At 35.8% G+C, this 19,870-nt stretch overlaps 1 protein-coding gene across 1 annotated transcript; it reads left to right on the forward strand.

The window, feature by feature from the left end:
• Positions 1 to 451: 451 nt before the first annotated feature.
• Positions 452 to 16,618, forward strand: SDG2 (SET domain protein 2). The gene is made up of 20 exons (XM_039031687.2): positions 452 to 851; positions 1,137 to 3,485; positions 3,597 to 3,653; positions 5,799 to 6,920; positions 7,281 to 7,651; positions 7,735 to 8,286; positions 8,377 to 8,477; positions 9,125 to 10,175; positions 10,293 to 10,364; positions 10,735 to 10,845; positions 10,968 to 11,068; positions 13,189 to 13,288; positions 13,369 to 13,464; positions 13,685 to 13,852; positions 13,939 to 14,064; positions 14,344 to 14,397; positions 14,747 to 14,994; positions 15,084 to 15,192; positions 15,283 to 15,585; positions 16,147 to 16,618. Exons 2-20 carry the CDS (start codon positions 1,253 to 1,255, stop codon positions 16,321 to 16,323), a joined length of 7,152 nt encoding a protein of 2,383 aa, XP_038887615.1. The 5' UTR covers positions 452 to 851; positions 1,137 to 1,252; the 3' UTR covers positions 16,324 to 16,618.
• Positions 16,619 to 19,870: the final 3,252 nt, after the last annotated feature.

Raw genomic sequence — 19,870 nt, forward strand, 5'->3', positions numbered from 1 at the left:
ACCCAAATGTTTGAAAGGTTGGGTCACATTGGCTGAGAAAAAGAAGTGAAACGAATACAAGCCCACAACAGAGGGCCCATTATTAGGCCCAATCCAATTGAATTTGAGTCAGAATCGGCCCGAAATCTCACAAGCTATGGGCCGAATTTCATAGCCTAACTCGAAATCACGACGACTTCGTGAATCCCTCCTTTTTCAACCCCCCAAAAAACTTGAGCGCCAAAACCATGATACATTTACCAAAATACCCTTACTTCTCAATCTCCTCGTCTCCTCTCATCTGGGAAAAAGACGGCGTATTTACGAAAGTAAATATCCCGTCTACCGCTTCACCCGTACAAGGGTATTACAGTAAATTCGCACGAATAAAATGATAAAGATAAAAATAAAGAACGCTCGATAATTCCTCTTAATATTAATTAGTTGATCAGGATATTAATAACAAAGAAAAAGAAAATCAGATCGATAGTTTTCATAAAGTTTAATCAGTCGTGAAAGTCCGAATCAGCCCATTCGCCGTCAAAATAACCTGTGTCCTTGTTCGTAATTTCACTCAATTACTTCCTAGACCCCGATAAATTCACCAAAGGGCAACGATCGGAATTGTTGGAAGGAGAAAAAAAAAAAAAAGAAAAAAAAAAGAACAAGAAAGCTTCCTCTTTCAGACCAACATAGAACGCAACCAAAGAGCGACTCAAAGATAGAGCGTTTAAAGGGAAGAAAGATTGGAAAATTTTTTCACGAAGTTTTAAAAGGAGGGAGATTTTCAGAGAGATTGATTTCAGAACTTGTAATCAATTGAGTTCTTCTTGATCCGTACATCGCTTACTCAGTCTCTCGCGCGCTCTACGGTCTGTCGCAGCTACGATTTTTTCCTTTCCGGATCTATTCAGTCTTCGTTCAATTTTGTTTTTCTCGGAAAAATTTTGGTTCTATTGATTTTCTTTGGGGTTTCTCTTTTTACATTTACGGAATTCAATAGATAGGTTTTGGTATTGAGAGCGGGGGTTGTTCGTCGGGGGTGGATGATTACTTGTTTCGGGAATTTTGCGAGTTCTTCGTTTTATTTGGTTTATTAAACCCTACATTGTTTGGGCTTGACTTTGGTGTTGGGTTTTCTCTTTTGGAAAAAACAGGGTCTTGAATTGGGAGGAAGATTCAAGAATTTGAAGATATCGCAGTATGAGCATCGAGAGCCCTGGCGAAAGGGAGAGTTAGGGTTTTGAGTTTAAGCGATAGAGGTGAGATTTCCATGGGCGATGGAGGCGTCGCATGCATACCTTTGCAACAACAACAGCAGCATATTATGGAGACGTTTCCAATTCCTTCAGAGAAAATGCTTTGTGCAGGTAAGAATAATGGGTTCAATTCAAAGTCTACAGTCAAATTCAGTGAGGCAGAACGGAAGCAGAAGATGAAGGTGAAGAAAGAAGAGGTCGTAGCGAAGGATGTTGAATTGGGAAGAACAGAATCAGGATTGGATAAGCCAGGTAAGAGTAGCAGAGAAGTTGGGCATGCTGAAAATGGTGTTGATAATGCAGAGAAAGATGAAGTTGAAGAGGGTGAATTGGGAACGTTGAAGTGGTCGAGAGTGGAAGTAGAGAATGGGGAGTTTGTGCCTGAGAAGTCAAGAAGAGGTGGAATTGAAAACAGTGAAAAATGGAGGAAACCGGAGATTGAAAAAGGAGACCATGTACGGGGAAAATGGCGGAGAGGGGATATAGAGAAAGGGGAGATAGTTCCAGAGAAGAGTAGAAAGCTTGAGGCTGAGAATAGATCACGGAGGTTGGCGAAGGATGAAATTGAGAGAGGAGAGTTCATTCCAGATAGATGGGAAAAGGGTGATATTCTGAAGGACGACTTTCGTTATTCAAGAACACGCAGATACGAGTCTGAGAAGGACAGAGCTTGGAAAAGTGTGCGTGAGCCAACACCACCTCTTGTGAAGTACTCAACTGATGATGTTATAAGAAGGAAAGAACTAAATCGAAGTGGGAATCAGCACGGAAAAACTACACCCAGATGGGAGAATGGCCAAGACAGAGGTTCAAGGTATGGTTCAAAGCTTTTGAATGATGAAGTTTCTCATAGGAACGACTACAATGATGGTAAGAACTTTGGAAAAGATTATTCTTCTAGCAATCGTTTGAAGCGCTATAGTCTGGAATCAGATAATTTTGAGCGTAAACATTATGGTGATTATGGGGATTATGCTGGCTCAAAAAGCAGGAGGCTTTCAGAGGAGAGCAGTAGAACTTCTCACTCTGATCATTATTCAATCCGCCCTATGGAAAGGTCTTGTAAAAATTCTTCTTCTTCTTCTCGGGTATCTTCATCTGATAAGTTCTCTACGAGACATTATGAATCTTCTTCTACATCTTCTCGGGAAGCTTATAACAGACATGGGCATAGTCCTGGTCATTCTGATAGGTCACCTCGTGAAAAAGCTCGATATCACGATCACAGGGACCGCAGCCCTGCTTATCGGGATAGATCACCATTTATTGGTGAAAGATCACCATATGGTCGGGATAAATCACCATATGACCGGAGTCGTCACTATGACCATCGTTATCGTAGTCCTCATGCCGAGCGGTCCCCACAAGATCGAGCTCGGTGTCATGGTCGTAGAGATCGAACACCGAACTATTTGGACAGATCACCTCTTGACCGGAGTAGGATCAATAACCACAGAGAAACAAGCCGAAGAAGCAAAGGAAGTGAAAAACATAGTCTGCACAATGAAAGCAGAACTCGGGAAGATAAAACTACACCAAAGGACTCTGATGGAAGAGAATCAGTTGCGACAACAAAAGAATCCTGTGACGAGATCAACGAGCAGAATACCAATGGATCTATCGAGACTGTTGGTGACTGCAGGTCTTATGAAGGGGAGGAGAAGTCTCAGAGTCCAAACCAAACTTGTACAGAACTGTCTCATGTGGATGGAGTTCCTGAAGAGCTGCCTTCCATGGAGGAGGATATGGATATTTGCGATACCCCGCCACATGCTCCCTTGGTTACTGATACATCAACAGGTAAATGGTTTTATCTTGATTATTATGGTGTGGAGTGTGGACCTACAAGACTGTATGATCTGAAGGCACTTGTTGAAGAAGGTTCTTTAATGTCGGATCACTTTATCAAGCACTTGGATAGTGATAGATGGATGACAGTCGAGAATGCTGTTTCTCCTTTGGTCACCATAAATTTTCCATCCATTGTACCAGACTCTGTTACTCAGTTGGTGAGCCCTCCTGAAGCAACCGGCAATGTGTTGGCAGATGTCACAGATACTGGACAATTAAACATTCAAGGTGGTCATTCTGAACATAATCAAATTCCTAGTGATGAACCAAATTTACCTTCTGATGAAGGTGTGGATGCTTCTGAGGCATTAGGAGATCTTCACATCGATGAAAGGATCGGTGCTTTGTTGGAGGATATCACTGTTATTCCTGGCAGAGAACTTGAAACAATTGCAGGTATTTGTTCTAACCTTTTTCACTCTTTCTAAAAAACTTCTGGCAAAATCCCTCCTTGCCTTATTCATTGGGGATTTCTTAGACTTTTCCCGTTTATCTGTTTTCTTGCAGAAGTTTTGCAGATGACTTTGGATGGTGAACAATGGGAAAGATTGGCCATCTCCGAAGGTATAAGTTAATTCTTCTCTCTCTCTCTCTCTATATATATATATATATATATATCTATATATATATATCTATATATATATATATATATATATATTTGATAAGATACAGTTTCATTTGAAAACTTCTATAATTTTTAATTTTTAATTTTTATCTTAATTTTTCGGGACATTAAACTTAAGAAACGGAAAGTACAAGAATTGTGTGGAGAACGTAAGACATCCTCCAAAATCCTAACCTAGAAGCCAAATACCAAGCGAGAAAGCAAATATACTCTCCAATTGTCATTAATAAAAAGAAGTGTGTAATTATAAAGTACCAAAAAAGGCTTACATTAATTGGAAAAAAGGGTGAGTAATCATGGCATCTTGGAGAAAGAACTCTGTTTGGCTTCTCTAATCATAGATCCTAGCATGTAACCAACTGTGATACTTAAGGGCATATTTGGGAGTGATTTTATAAATAGTGTTTTTAGAGAAAATGATTTGTTTATAAGTGATTTATTATTATTATTATTATTATTATTATTTTCATATAATCAATTTAATGTTTGTGAGTGATTTTAGAAAGAAGATTTTGAAGAAAATAATTTAATTGTAATTATAATTATTTTTTGTAAAAGTATTTAATTATAAATTAATTTAATATTTGATTTTACGCTTGTAAAAGATATTTTGATCTCATTTAGAAGTATTTTCTCACGATTAATGTTTATTTTCAAAAGTAATTTTAGAATCATGAAATTACTAAAAATGCATTACGTTTGTGAGAAAAAGGTGGCAATCTAATGTTATGGAGAGAGAAAAAATAGGAGGAAAATGAAAATTTAAGTGCAAAAGGAGAAAACTGAAGAGAGCTTGAGGGGAACATTTTAGATATAGGGAGGAGGGGGCATACATTTTAGCATGGGACAAAAAAGAATGAAGAGAATTTTAATTAAGGGAGAGAAAATTCAAAGATAGAAAAATGAAATTAGCAAGATATAAGAAAACAAAAAACTTTTTGAGCTAGAAAAAAATTGGAGAGATGCAAAAATTGTAGAGAGACTAATATTTTAGAGTTAAAAATTTGCCAATATCTAAAAAAGAAAATATTAGGAGAGAAAAAAGGATAAACATCTTAGACAAAGAATAAAGTTACAATAAAGATCTTAAAACTTGGGAGAGAAAAGTGAGAAAGCAGGAGGAAGAAGTGAGATAAATAATGATGGAGAGTGATAGAAAAACAAATTAAAATTTCACATAATTTTAGGACACAATAAAATGAAATAAGGAGGGTTTTTATCCACCATTTATTATATGAGTTACAGTCATTTTAAAATCAAAATATCTCCCAATCACTCACCAAAAATACTTGAAAATCACCTCCCAAGTTGATTGTGAATCACTTAAAGTGATTTTGGATCCTTTCAATCACTTATCTACCATTGCCAAACATTACCATTTAAAAATTGAAGTGATTTGGTCACTCCCAAACATGCCCTAAATTGCAAAAACAAATCGACAGGAGCAATACTTGGGTGCATCTCGGATTGTACATTTCTTTATGGGTGTGTTAACCTAGTTGAGATATCTTGGTGTGCCTGATCCCTAGTCTTATTGGATTTACATTTCCTTTATGGCTATACTGCATTGTAATTCGAGCATTAATCTCTTTTCATTTCATCCATGAAAAGTGTTGTTTCTGTTTCAAATATATATACAAACACATAAAGAAGGAGTTTTTCTTATGGCAAAATGTGGTTGGAAGACTAAGTTGGGCCGGAAAACATGGGTTGCACATAGGATGCATGGAATTCAATGGATAAATGTGTTCTTAGGGTTCTGTACTGCATTTTTACACATCATAGGTTTTTGGGGTGAGGGTGATGAAGGGGTTTTTCTTTTAGTGTTTAGTTGTTTTTCCTTTTTTAGTAAAAGTAATTTAGGCATAAACTAACTGTAACTCTTCAAACCTAATTGTCTTCGTTTCAATCGGAGGCAAGGTATGAGTCATAGTCATTTTATGACTCGTAGCTTCACTGGTGTGACGTTGTGCCATTTGATTTGCTATTAAAAAAAAAAGTAAAAGTAATTTGTCATTTTGATACTTGGTCTCAATTTTGGGTGAAATACAGCTCCTTCCATTGTTTAATCTTGATCTTCACAGGTTTCTCAGATCATTTTGGTGAACAGCTCGATCAAAGTACTGATGATGTTGTGGAATTTACTGACTTTGCAACATCAGTGGATTCTGGTTCCAAAACATATGTACCATCTGACAAGGACTTTGTAGTTGATGATGGTGACTTGACTTCTGGACCATGGTCTTGCAAGGGTGGTGATTGGAGGAGAAATGATGAATCTGCCCCAGAAAGAAATGCTAGAAAGAAGCTTGTTCTGAATGATGGTTTTCCACTATGTCAGATGTCCAAATCAGGTTATGAGGATCCTAGATGGCATCAGAAGGATGAGTTGTATTATCCTTCTCAAAGTAAACGACTTGATCTGCCTCCTTGGGCATTTACTTGTCTTGATGATAGGCTAACGGCAGCAGTAAGGGGGACTAAGGGAACTATGCTACCTGTCATCAGGATAAACGCTTGTGTGGTAAAGGATCATGGTTCATTTGTCTCTGAGCCTCGCATGAAGGTTAGGGGTAAAGGGCATTCAAGGTCTAGGCTATTCTCTTCAAATGCTGATGGGAAGCGATCAGCTGATGGTGATTCTCAGTTGAAGATTGCTCGAGATGTAAGTTCAGAGAGGTCCTTCAAGGCTACTGCTTTTATTAGCATCCCTAAAGATCGACTTTGCTCGTATGATGACTTGCAGTTGCATTTTGGTGATTGGTATTACCTTGATGGTGCTGGACATGAATGTGGGCCTTCTTCATTTTCAGAACTACAGTTACTAGTAGATCAAGGTGTTATTCAAAAGAACAGTAGTGTTTTCAGGAAGTTTGATAGGGTATGGGTTCCTGTAACATCTTTTGCAGAATGTTCTGAATCGACAAGGACTCAGATGGAGAAAGTACCATTATTAGGTGATACAACAAAAAATCCAGTTTCAGTATCTGGGGACAATTCCTTTGGTGGACTCATCAAAACTTCAGATATGTTTCATGAACTACATCCTCAGTTTGTTGGATTTACTCGAGGAAAGTTACATGAATTAGTTATGAAATTTTACAAGAGCCGGGAGTTCGCTGCAGCAATAAATGATGTCTTAGATCCATGGATCAATGCAAAGCAACCAAAGAAGGAGATGGAGAAGACCATGCACTGGAAATCAGGTATTGGTGAAGTCATTTTTGAATTTGAATGTATCTTTTTCTTTTCATTTTCAGGATGTAGGTCTTTCTACTCTCATCCTCTATGAGCATTTGCCCCATGGAAGGGGTAGGGTTGTCAATAATTGATAAGTTGCATTTATTTGTTATTATGGTCCTTGTGATTATTATTTTTTTTGTAGGTTTTTTATGACCATATGTTTCCTTCATCTTATTGTTTGAATCTTAGTCATTTTGTTGTACCACGTACTGATGTACAGTAACTGACTTGTATTTCTCATGAGTGCTTTCCTTAATTATTTCATGATTTCTGATCATATTTCTGATTTCACATTGGGGGTGGCTGGATTTCGGGAACTACAGATGGCAGTGCACGTGCTGCTAAAAGAGCCAGAGTGCTGGTTGATGAAAGTGAAGACGATTATGAAGTGGATGAGGATTTGCTGCATCAACATCAAAAGGATGAAATTGCATTTGAGGATTTATGTGGTGATGCTACTTTCCACGGAGAAGAGAGTACAAGTTTGGAGGTTGAGTCCTGGGGTTTCCTTGATGGTCATATTCTGGCACGGATTTTTCATTTTCTGCAGTCTGACCTAAAATCCTTATCTTTCGCTTCTGTAACTTGTAAGCACTGGAGAGCGGCTGTTAGGTTTTACAAGGATATCTCCAAACAGGTTGATTTATCATCTTTGGGTCCAAACTGTACAAATTCCACATTCATGAATATCATGGTAAGTGATATCTCAAAGGCCTGTGTTGCATGGGGTCATCTATTTAATTTCAGTTTAACCTTATTGTATATTTGTGATTGCAGAGTACTTACAATAAAGAAAAGGTCACTATTATAATTCTAGTTGGCTGCACCAACATTACCCCAGTAATACTTGAAGAGATTCTTGGCATGTTTCCTCAGTTAGCCTCTATAGATGTTCGAGGCTGCAGTCAGTTCATTGATTTGCCTTCTAAGTACCCAAATATAAATTGGGTGAAAAGAAGTTTAAATGCTTCTAAAAACAATGAAGAAACACATTCTAAAATGAGGAGCCTCAAGCATATAACTGAAAAATCTTCTCTTTCTAAAATTAAGGGCCTCAGTTCTAATGCGGATGATTTTGGGGAGCTGAAGGAGTATTTTGAGAGTGTGGATAAGCGAGAGTCAGCAAATCAGTTATTCCGCAGAAGCTTATACAAGCGTTCAAAAGTATTTGATGCTAGAAAGTCCTCATCAATTGTTTCTAGAGATGCCCGCATGAGACAATGGTCTATTAAGAAATCAGAAGTTGGATATAAGAGGATGGTGGAATTTCTTGCTTCCAGTCTGAAGGAGATCATGAGGGACAATACATTTGAATTCTTTGTGCCCAAGGTACTCTGTTCATATTTTACTATTTTAGTATAGCAGAGCATTTATTTTGTTCTGAAATTTATCACTGTTTCTCATCTCTATGCTGTGCAGGTTGCAGAAATTCAGGACAGAATTAGAAACGGTTATTACATTAAGCGGGGGCTTGGTTCTGTCAAGGAAGACATCAGTCGAATGTGTAGGGATGCAATAAAGTATGTTTTATTTGGATACCTTTTGACTTTTCCCCATTTTGCGACTGGTTTACATTTTGTTGGACTAATTAGAGTCTCTTGTTTAATAATTGCAATCCCTCTCGAAAGGTTAACATGGATTAGGAGGAAAGCAAATGTGTTTTGTGCAACCATTATCTGATGAATGGTCAACTGAGTTCCAGTTTGGTGTGCTTGTATAAAGATTTATTTAAACTTGGAAAATAACAGGTTGTTATTATTATTTTTTTTTTCAAAAAACGTCAATAATTAATTATTTACTTTTCAAGGTTGTAAGAATACTGTTTTTGAAAAACTATTTATTAAAATGATTTCTATTTCTAGAGGTGGATACCGTTTCTTAAATCTCATTTACAACCATGAAGTAAAATTCTTGTTTTGTTTTCAGCTTTGTTGATGTTAAATGGTTCCAGTTTTTGTCTGTGGGCGGTTTTTTGTGACTTCAGTAAATATAATTTTCAGGAACTATTTCTATATGCTTGCTGTTCCCTTCTTCTTGAAAATATTTTTTCATTTTAATGTAATACCATTCTTCTTTCTGTTTCTGGAGCTTTTAGTCGTTCATATTCTCTTGAGGTCTTGGATTGTGCATTTTCTGCCATAAAATGTATACCTTCATGCTCTTGCAGAGCTAAGAGCCGGGGTGATGGAGATATGAATCACATCATTACGCTATTCATTCAGCTTGCCACCCGTTTGGAGAAGAAATCAAAGGTACGTCTGGAGAAGGATGAAGTGAGCTCTTGGGAAGATGACTCTTCTTCAAGACTTGGTTCTTCTGCTGCTTCAAAGTACAAAAGGCGGCTTGGTAAAATAGGTACTGAAAGGAAATACACAAACAGAAGCAACGGCTCCATATTTGGAAATGGCGCTTTAGACCATGGAGAGTATGCATCTGATCGAGAAATTAGGAGGCGCTTATCCAGATTGAATAAGAAAGCAATGGGATCCGAGAGTGAAACATCTGATGAGTTTGATAGGTCTTCTGGAGATGGCAAGAGTGGCAGCGAGAACAGTGTCTCAGATACGGAAAGTGATTTGGAGTATTCATCAGGTCGACTTGAATCCAGAGGAGATAAATGCTTTATTCTTGATGAGGCATTTGATTCTACTATGGATGACCGTGAATGGGGTGCTCGTATGACAAAAGCAAGCCTTGTTCCTCCTGTCACAAGAAAGTATGAGTTGATCGACGAATATGTTGTCATAGCTGATGAGGAGGAAGTGCGACGCAAGATGAGGGTATCTTTACCAGATGACTATGTCGAGAAATTAAATGCTCAGAAGAATGGTGCTGAGGAGTTGGATATGGAACTTCCTGAAGTCAAGGACTACAAGCCTCGAAAGAAAATTGGGGATGAGGTTTTAGAGCAGGAAGTTTATGGAATTGACCCATATACACACAATCTTTTGCTTGATTCTGTGCCTGAAGAATTGGATTGGTCTCTAATGGAAAAACATTTGTTTATTGAAGATGTGCTGCTTCGCACTCTGAATAAACAGGCCATACATTTTACAGGCACAGGAAATACTCCCATGAAGTATCCTTTACTGCCCGTTATTGAAGAAATTGAGAAGGTTGCTGCAGAAGAATGTGATATACGAACAATGAGGCTGTGTCAAGGTATTTTGAAGGCCATACATAGTCGACCAGAAGATAAGTATGTTGCTTATAGGAAGGTATGCAAGCACCATCTTATCGACTTACCCTTTCCAAACTTTTTCTCATCTTCCATGACTTGGCAATTTTTCTGATATCACTTTTTGTTCTTGGTTTGTCTGCTAATTGTGTATTAGGGGCTGGGTGTTGTATGCAACAAACAGGAAGGTTTTGGAGAAGACGATTTCGTTGTTGAATTTTTGGGAGAGGTATGGCTGCAGTTCTTAGAATTTTGGATTGAGATTATTTTATTGTGTTTAGGGTTTACGATAGTGATAAAGAGACATTGTATTTCTTCTCCAGCTCTCTTTTCAGATAGTGGATTTAGAGAATCATACTAAAAGTGTATATACGTTTTAATAAGATATTTAATATTTTTATGTATAGACTAGGTTGGATTTAATTAAGTTGCCAGATAGTACAGTACTCCTGTGCCCTTAATATCCTCATTTTCGTTACTTTTTATTATCTGCTATTCAGGGCAGTTTTTCAATTTTGTGTTCTTGCATGGTTTTTTTGGGAATGAAATTCACATATCTGTGCCAGTATTTACATGTTTATCATCTTTCTCTTATTTAGGTTTATCCTGTATGGAAATGGTACGAGAAACAGGATGGAATTAGGTCATTACAGAAAAATGACAAGGACCCAGCTCCCGAATTTTATAATATCTATTTAGAAAGACCAAAGGTGCTTCTACTTAACTCAGTTGTATTTATATATTTATATCATTATATGTGTTTCACTATATATAGTTTCTAATTCTTTATTCCACATACTTAGTTGATTTCTCATTGTCCTCTCTTGGGCAGGGTGATGGGGATGGTTATGATTTAGTGGTAGTTGATGCCATGCACAAAGCAAACTATGCAAGCCGCATTTGCCATTCATGCCGACCTAATTGTGAAGCAAAGTAAGTTCTCTTAAAAGCCTAGGTCTCTCTCTCTCTCTCTATCTATCTCCCGCACGTTAGCGGCTCATGGTTTAGAACTTTATCGGTGAATGAAAGGGTGGGTTAGAACTCCCAACACCTATAAATTAGGTGAACTATAGGAAAGTCCTCTAATTTGAAATCAAGGAAGAAAGACTTTGATATGAAAAAGGGTGAAATCCAGAAAACTATCAAAGGTAGAGAATGAGTCCTTGAAAGTTTGTGCATTCCTTTCACACCCAAAGAAACTGGAGGAAAACACTATTGATGGTAGGTCACAAAACCTTCTAGACACCTTGAAAGGGATATTCTACAAATATGGAGGCTAGGATATCATAAATGCTGTTAGGCATAGATAAGGACCAACCAAAAGCATCTAAGATCGTTGTCTGGAGGCAAATGAGCAGTGCACAAAAAAGAATCCTGGGTGTTCTGAGCTAGAAGAACACATAATACAGCAAGAAAGTGAGAGATGGACATGAGGTATCCTTGTATAGTTTGCTTTGTGAATGAAATAGGGTAAACCCAACACTTCTATTTAATAACTAATAATCTCTCCAATTGGGAAGAAAAAAAGATAAACTATATTGAGTAAAAGGAGACTCAGATTGACACGGAATAAAAGCATTTGTAAGAACCAAATCCATAAATCTATCAAAACTAGAGACAGAGAGAAGGGTGTCAGGATTGTTGAGGCGCAGTCAGGTGCTCGCCTTAGACAAGAAGCGAGGCAATGGGAGGCCATACCACCTTGCAAGTACCTTGGGTGAGCACCTTCAATGGGGCCCTCGCCTTTTGCGTCTTTCTGTTGCCTTGAACGTATGTTCAAGGCGACACACGCGCTCGCCTTTTTTTTCTTTTAATGATTCTTCAAGTTTTTTAGTTTTCTGCTTTCTTCAAACTTTCTTCTTTAATATCAAGAATCAAGAAGAATCATGATTTAAACAAGAAGTCAAGAAAAACCAAAGAAAGGAAGGAGAAATGAAAAAAAATAATAGCACAAGTAGTAGAAAAAAGTTGAGAAGAAGTCATCTTTTTGTTTACCCAACGGGCCATCCATCGGTTGCTTTCAAAAATGAAGCAAAGGAAGAAGAAGAGGGGTCAAAAATCAGAAGGGAAGAAGAAATGTTCTTTTATTTCTTACATTTCCTTGAAGATAAGTGAAGGGTGGGCTGCCAGCATTAAAGTAATGTTGGCTGCATGCCAACCAAACTACCAAATGGCAAAGTTTGTACCCCATTACTCAAAGAACTAATTTTTACCTATTTAAAATCATTTCTATTTCTATTTCTTTTTTCAAGTATATATTTCTTTCTCATATTGTTTTAGTTAATTTTTATTTTAATTCTTAATAATTTTGTTAATATTTTAATATATTAAAAATCAATGTATTTTCTTTTATCAATAATTGTAAAAATAGTATTTATCTATTTATTAATTTTTTTTAAGTTTGCTCTGCTTCAGTTGGGCAACGCTTTTTGATTGCCTCTCGCCTTGAGGCGATTAAAGAGCTTGTTGCCTTGAAAGTGCGCCGCGGTGCTTTGAAAACACTGAAGGGTGTACAACTCTAATCCAGAGCCTCAAGCCTCGTCAACATTCTTTTAGTAAAGAGTACCACTAGCAATCATAATCTTAACTTCTAACATTAGGATGTTTAATTATTATTTTCTATATTAGTATGAAATTTGAGGTATCTATTATCTTCCCTGATACTGAAGGTCTTATCTCTACTCTAACATTACAAGAAATATTGTTATCTTAGAATAAATTTAAATATTAAAGGAAGTAGATGGATGCATTCTGGTTCAACAACCAAAAAAAAAAAAAAAAAAGAGAGAGAGAAAAAGAATAAACTGCATTGATTTCAACCTAGTTTTCTGAATAATAACTTTTATGAACCTGGCTCCATAATCATTTTTATTTGCTTGTCTTAGCTTTGTATTGTTGCTTATGATCTTACTTGAACATCTGTTCTATGAGTTGTACAACTGTGTCCTTGAGTTCTAAGTTCTGTGTTGTTGCTTTGTGATAGTTACTACAATATCCCCATATTTTTTTTTTACAAATCATAGATAATTCCAACGTATTGTTTTAAAACGCAGAGTTACTGCCGTGGATGGCCATTACCAAATTGGAATTTATACCTTGCGCAAAATACAGTATGGTGAAGAAATTACATTTGATTATAATTCTGTCACGGAGGTATGTCTTTTTGTAATGCTTTTCTGATCCAGTTCTTTGGGTTTCTTTGTTTCCTCTAATGTTACTTTTCACTCCATCAGAGCAAGGAAGAATACGAAGCATCAGTCTGTTTATGTGGCAGCCATGTTTGCCGAGGTAGCTACTTGAATTTGACTGGTGATGGTGCCTTTCTTAAGGTAATATTTGGAGGGAACATTTCTAGAAAAAAGACATGGTGCACCTCTTTGGTTTCAGTTTATGTTTGTTTTCACGTGCTAAGAGATCTTTGGTTTTCATATTCCCTCAATATATCAATGTATTATTGGTTATTGTGGTTGTTCTGTCTACTTGTTCCCTGGCTTGATCATCTGTGTGGCCCTAGTACTAGATAATCAGGACACGTTGTCTTTCCACCAGGTACTGGAGGAATGGCATGGCGTTTTGGATTGTCATCAACTGATGCTAGAGGCCTGTGAATTAAATACAGTGTCAGAAGATGACTATCTTGACTTGGGTAGGGCTGGATTAGGCAGTTGTTTACTCGGGGGTTTACCTGATTGGTTGGTGGCTTATTCAGCTCGTGTGGTAAGTGCCTTTTCTGGGTGCCTTGGTGCTTTTGGTATCTATTTGTGTATGATATTATTTTCTCCACCCTTGGAGTTTGGTTTCAGGTGAGGTTCATTAACTTTGAAAGAACAAAGCTTCCGCAAGAGATTCTGGCTCATAATTTGGAAGAGAAAAGGAAATACTTCTCAGATATCTGCCTTGATGTTGAGAAGAGTGATGCCGAAGTTCAGGTAAAATGAATATGCCATGCATATGCTTTAATATTCAAGATTGAGGAAATGGATTCAAGTCATAGTGTCCACCTACAGAAGATTTGATATCTACAAGCTATTTATGCAATCAAATGTAGTAGGGTCACATGGTTATCTCGTGAGTACAATTGAGGTGTGAGGATGATGGCTTGAACACTCAGGATATTTATATTCATATATTTGCGTGCATACGTTTTTTGTTGAAATGCATTAGTTTTGTTGTTTTCCTAGAAGTAATTTCTTTTATGGCCTTGACAGGCGGAGGGTGTTTACAACCAAAGGCTACAAAATTTGGCTGTTACTCTCGACAAGGTGAATACCTTCACTTCCCTCTTCTTATCTTGTTTTGTTCTGTTTATGTAGTATGTATTATTGGGTTGGTTTGATCAGGAATAGATTATTGTTTCCTGATTGGGTTGGTTTGATCAGGAATAGATTATTGTTTCCTGTTCCACATTTTCTTCCTGTTCGTCGGGAGCATTGTTTCTAAGTTTGGTTTCGAATGTGTGGTGATATTTGGTATAAGATAAGGTTTTTGTGATTGGCAAGGAGGAAAACAAGGTTCTAGAGTGGAGTAGTCTTTTCCTTCCCTTTTATTTTTAAGATGTAGAAACTTTATATTTGTCCATCTTTTCAGTAACATTTTAACTGTTATGTGAAGGTGCGATATGTGATGAGATGCATTTTTGGCGACCCAAAGAATGCCCCACCTCCATTGAAGAGGCTCAGTCCTGAGGAAGCTGTATCTTATATATGGAATGGAGAGGGATCACTAGTAGAGGAGCTGCTTCTGAGCATGGCTCCACATGTTGAAGAAGACTTGATAAGTGATCTCAAATTGAAGATTCGTGCCCACGATCCATTATGCTTTAATGACATTCAAAAGGAACTTCAACAGTCTCTATTGTGGTGAGTACCTTTGTATGCCCCTGCTTAAAAATACAATAATATCGGTCTATTGGATGTTTATTTGAATTCGTTTCATTTCTTCTGTGTAGGTTGAGAGATGAAGTTCGTAACATTCCTTGTACATACAAATCCCGTAATGATGCTGCTGCAGATTTGATTCATATTTATGCTTTTACTAAGAATTTTTTTAGAATACAGGTACTGACTTGTATAATTTTCACAGCTTTCAGTTTCAATTTTTCCTGTTTGAGCACGATATATTAAGGCAATGTTTGCTTTTACTTGCAGGAATACAAAGCTGTAACTTCCCCACCAGTTTACATTAGTTCACTTGACTTGGGTCCCAAGTATGTGGATAAGTTAGGGACAGGTTTTCAAGAGTACTGCAAGACGTATGGTCCGAATTATTGCTTAGGGCAACTAATTTTTTGGCACAACCAGCAAAACATCGATCCAGATTGTAGCCTGGCTACGGCCAGCAGGGGTTGCTTGTCTTTGCCAGAGATAGGCTCCTTCTATGCCAGAGTTCAGAAGCCTTCTCGGCAGCGTGTATATGGCCCAAAGACTGTCAAATTTATGCTGTCAAGGATGGTCAGTCTTTCTCCGTTCTTAAATTAATGCATTGGTTGGTATTAATTCACACTTTTTGCGTCACAAGGAAGGAGTAAGAGAAAATGGAAATATATAAAAATATGGTATAATGTCATAAGAATAATAATAAGGTAGCCTAGCCTTTTGAGAGGATGGCTAATCTCTCCTAAGTTCTTCAAAGGAAATCCCACAAAATTTTTCACTCTTCTCAACCCTATTCCCTCATTTTCTTGATATCCGTGCACGCTGATGTGCACTTTGACTAACCTCTCGGGACCACCTGCCTAATCCTACAACATTTAGGTGTCAAGTAAACTCGTAGGATATCAAAATCTAGGTAGGTGACCACCATGAATGGAATCTATAAATTGTTAGTCCTTTATCAAGGGCAGTTCCCTTATTTATCACTAAGTCAACCCATGATGGTTATCACTTCCTCGATTTATAACCAAAAGTCCTAACAAACCTACTGCCTATTTAGTAATATATCCCTTCTAAGAACTATAGTGATATTCTACTACTACCTTATAGTTGATTCCGATATGATTTTGGTTCCTTCAGGAGAAGCAGCCGCAGAGACCGTGGCCGAAGGATCGTATATGGTCATTCAAGAACTCCCCCAAAGTAATTGGGAGCCCAATGCTGGATGCGGTCTTGAACAACTCACCGCTAGAGAAGGATTTGGTACATTGGCTAAAGCACAGAACGCCCATATTTCAAGCCATGTGGGATCGGTAAACTTTTGGTAGGAGTAGGTAGGAACATTAGCCAAAGCCTCCTCTGTATATTGTTTTGGAATGATTTCTCCATTTTTAGTTCACCGCTGCCCTAAATAGTTGGGGGGTGGTAGTTACATCATTCCAGAGCATCATTACTAGTGTAGCTTCTTCCTTCCCCATTCTTGTGTACAGTTTTTTCTTTTTCCTCATATCTTCTTTTGTTATTTTGTAATTCATATTTGGTCAGCAAATCATTATTATTCCCTCTAATTGGAGAAATGGAAGCAGAAGAAATAGTTCCAAGGTTCAGCAAAGTTCTCTCTCCTCTTGTATTCTTAAACAGACATTTCATATTTTTGTTTGTTTTATAGAATTTTTATTTTTTAAAATTCATAGGTATTATTATCTAGGGAATTTTAACATCTATTGATATGAGTTTTTTAATACCTTACAAAATGGTGGGAGAGATAGAACGCCTAATTAATTAATTAATTGACATTAGCTATTCATTACTATTAATTTTAATTAATTAGTAAATATAAATATGTTATTTAGACTTAATAAATTTCAACTTTTACAAAGATATTTTATGTTTAATATAAATTATTAATTATCAATATAATAATTAATTAGTATTAGTTTAAATATTTGAAATCTTTTTAAATATAAAAAATATTTAAAAATATTTACGTTAAAAGTTCACAAGTACAAATATATAGTGTTTGAAATTTTTTGTTATAAATTATAAATATTTTTTAGATTTTTCAATTTATAAGAATTTCTCTAAATATTTTAGTAATTAATTTAAATTATTTAATTATGTTAACATAAGAATATTTATTCGTTTTTAATGTAATTGATTAAATAATTAATTAATGTCACAAGAAATTAAATAATGTTGAATTTAATTGATGATTTCATCTATGGAATTCTTTCATTTAATTAATTTAAAATTGAATACTAGATATTTAAATTTTAGATATTTAATATCATATCCATGAAGTGCTTATGAAATAATATATGTGATTCAAATGACCCTTAATGTAAGGAAATATATCTTCTAATTTGTAGTGATTGAAATCTTCTCATTGTTCAACCTTGAGGAACTTGTATGAATAAAACCTGCATGTCCAATTGAACGAGTTAGGTCTTTTGACTTTCGTTTGGGCTATGACGGCCACTGCTTCTAAGCTCATAGAAGGAATGCGGCAAAAAAATATTAGCTTTAGGTGTAATACTTTTTTCCCTCTAATTTAAGTTGAAATGGGGAGTAGGTTGCGCCATTTTCCTAATTTTTTCTACCACAAATCTAATATATGTTTTTTAAAGAAATGAGAAACGAGAGATAAGCAATGAAAATATCGATTAATTTTGGCTGTCACAAGTGATTTTGTTCCAATATTAATAGGAAATTGGTGCTTAAAATAACTATTCTATAGATTTAAAATTTGTCCAATTTCACCCTATTTTTTAAGTTTTGAGCTAAAATATATATTCTTTTCTAATATTTTTATCCATCGCACTTGTCGTAAAATTGAAGAGCACAATAGAACACAACAGAAATACAAATATGAAGAAAATATAATATAATAATAAAACTATAAGAGAAAATAACTAAAATTATGAAATTAGAATAATATGGAAATTGAAAGTTGGATTTTGAAGTGGATTTTCTCACTAGTGTAGGTTTTTCAAGATCCACCAAATGTCTCTATTTATAGGCAAAGTGGCAAGTAGGATATGGTTTTACATGGACACCAAGCATGAATGGACAACATGAAGATTGACATATGACTTTTTAGACACTAAACATTGGGCATCTATATTATAATATTTATAATACCTCTTAGATGCTCACATATATATATGAATTATGCCTCGTTAAAATCTTACTAAAAAAAAACCAATAGGAAAAAAAATCCTAGTGAAGAGAAAAGAGTATATATTTCATAAAATTTATACTCCTAAAAGTATACAATATATTTGTTTCCTCTCATAGAAACACCACTTGAGATCTTTGAGTCACTGCATTCCAGTGTTGTACATCAACTTTTCAAAGATTGTTGTAGGTAATGCCATTGTAAATAAGTTGGTCAGGTTATTCTTCGAACAAATTTGTTGTACATTGATGTCACCATTTTCTTCAAGATCATGAGTGTAGAAAAGTTTCCATGAAATATGCTTTGTTCTATCTCTTTTAATATATCCTCATTTGATTCGGGCCATGCATGTTGTGTTTTAAGAAACTGTGAAGATCCGTAGCGAAAGCAGGGATCAACCCAATTTTTATTTTCACATAACAATGAAATTACAGAACATGCAATTATGCATTAATAAAGAATTTACTACATGCAACTTTAAAACAAAAAAGAGAGAGAGAAAGGGTTGGGAGAAATACGTACCCTTGAAGAAACTAATTTCTTCACGCAATTCCTCTTCGAACAGTCACGATTCAAAATAGCCACCACTAGAAGTGAGACCTCTGTATTCTCTTTTAGGATGAGAATTTCTCAAGAGTGTGTGGGCTCTGAGATTTTGGAAGAGAGGGAGAGAATTTTTGAGAGAAAGGAATTAGTGTGATCTCTTTTTGAAAATTATAGAGTTTTTTTTTTCTTTGTATCAACCCTAAAGAGAAGAAGAAGAGAGAAAAGCAACATCCTGCAAAACCACCACAAGTTAGTGATTGAGAGAATTAAGGGGAGAGAAGTTATTTCCCTCCCTTTTGTTTTGAAAAATAAAAAATTAATTTATATATATATATATCACATAACTTATAGTTTTTATATTGTATCAAATACAATATAACCTATAGTTTTAATTCTCTCAATAATACATAGTATTTAATATAAATCACATTTATACTAAATCCAATTATATGAATCCCATTCATATAATTAGTATTTGAATCATATTCAAATATTTAATTTCTCTCTGAATAAACTTTATATTATAATGAATTGAATAATTGTAATCATATATAATTAATTTAAATTAATTATATCACATACAATTAATCTCTCAATTAATTTGAACAATTCAAATAATCCAAAATTAATTCTCAATAATCCCTATTAAGCTATAGAGGAGACTTTATAGACCTGTAGAGTGAAGTTCCAATGGTACTTAAATAATTAATTAAAATTATTCAACATCCATTAACTACCGGCCACTTCACTAAAGATTGACAGTTGCACTCTTCGCACTACAGATATATTTATGTGTCCATTAGATATAACCAGTCAACAACGTGACAACCCTTCACAAACTGCTCGTAAGTACAACTGGGCCAAAATTAACGTTTTGTCCATGTAGTTACATCTGAAGGATCCCAATGAAGGGTCCTTGAACGAAAGCAATAGATCATCCCAAACCCTATTTTTACAGAATTCGATTTTACAGAGAAACATACACAATTATGCATTTAATTCAAACAATATAACATGCACATTATCACACCCCCTCCCTAGCCTTAGCTCCCAAGACTTGGAAGGGAGCGTGAGGGTACACCAGTAGTATTCCAAGACAATATTTAAATTTAACATTTCTTCCCCCCTTATCTATTAAAA

Source organism: Benincasa hispida, chromosome 5 (genome assembly GCF_027475165.1).
Source record: "Benincasa hispida cultivar pf3 chromosome 5, pf3_genome.v1.1, whole genome shotgun sequence".
In the NCBI taxonomy this organism is placed as follows: domain Eukaryota; kingdom Viridiplantae; phylum Streptophyta; class Magnoliopsida; order Cucurbitales; family Cucurbitaceae; genus Benincasa; species Benincasa hispida.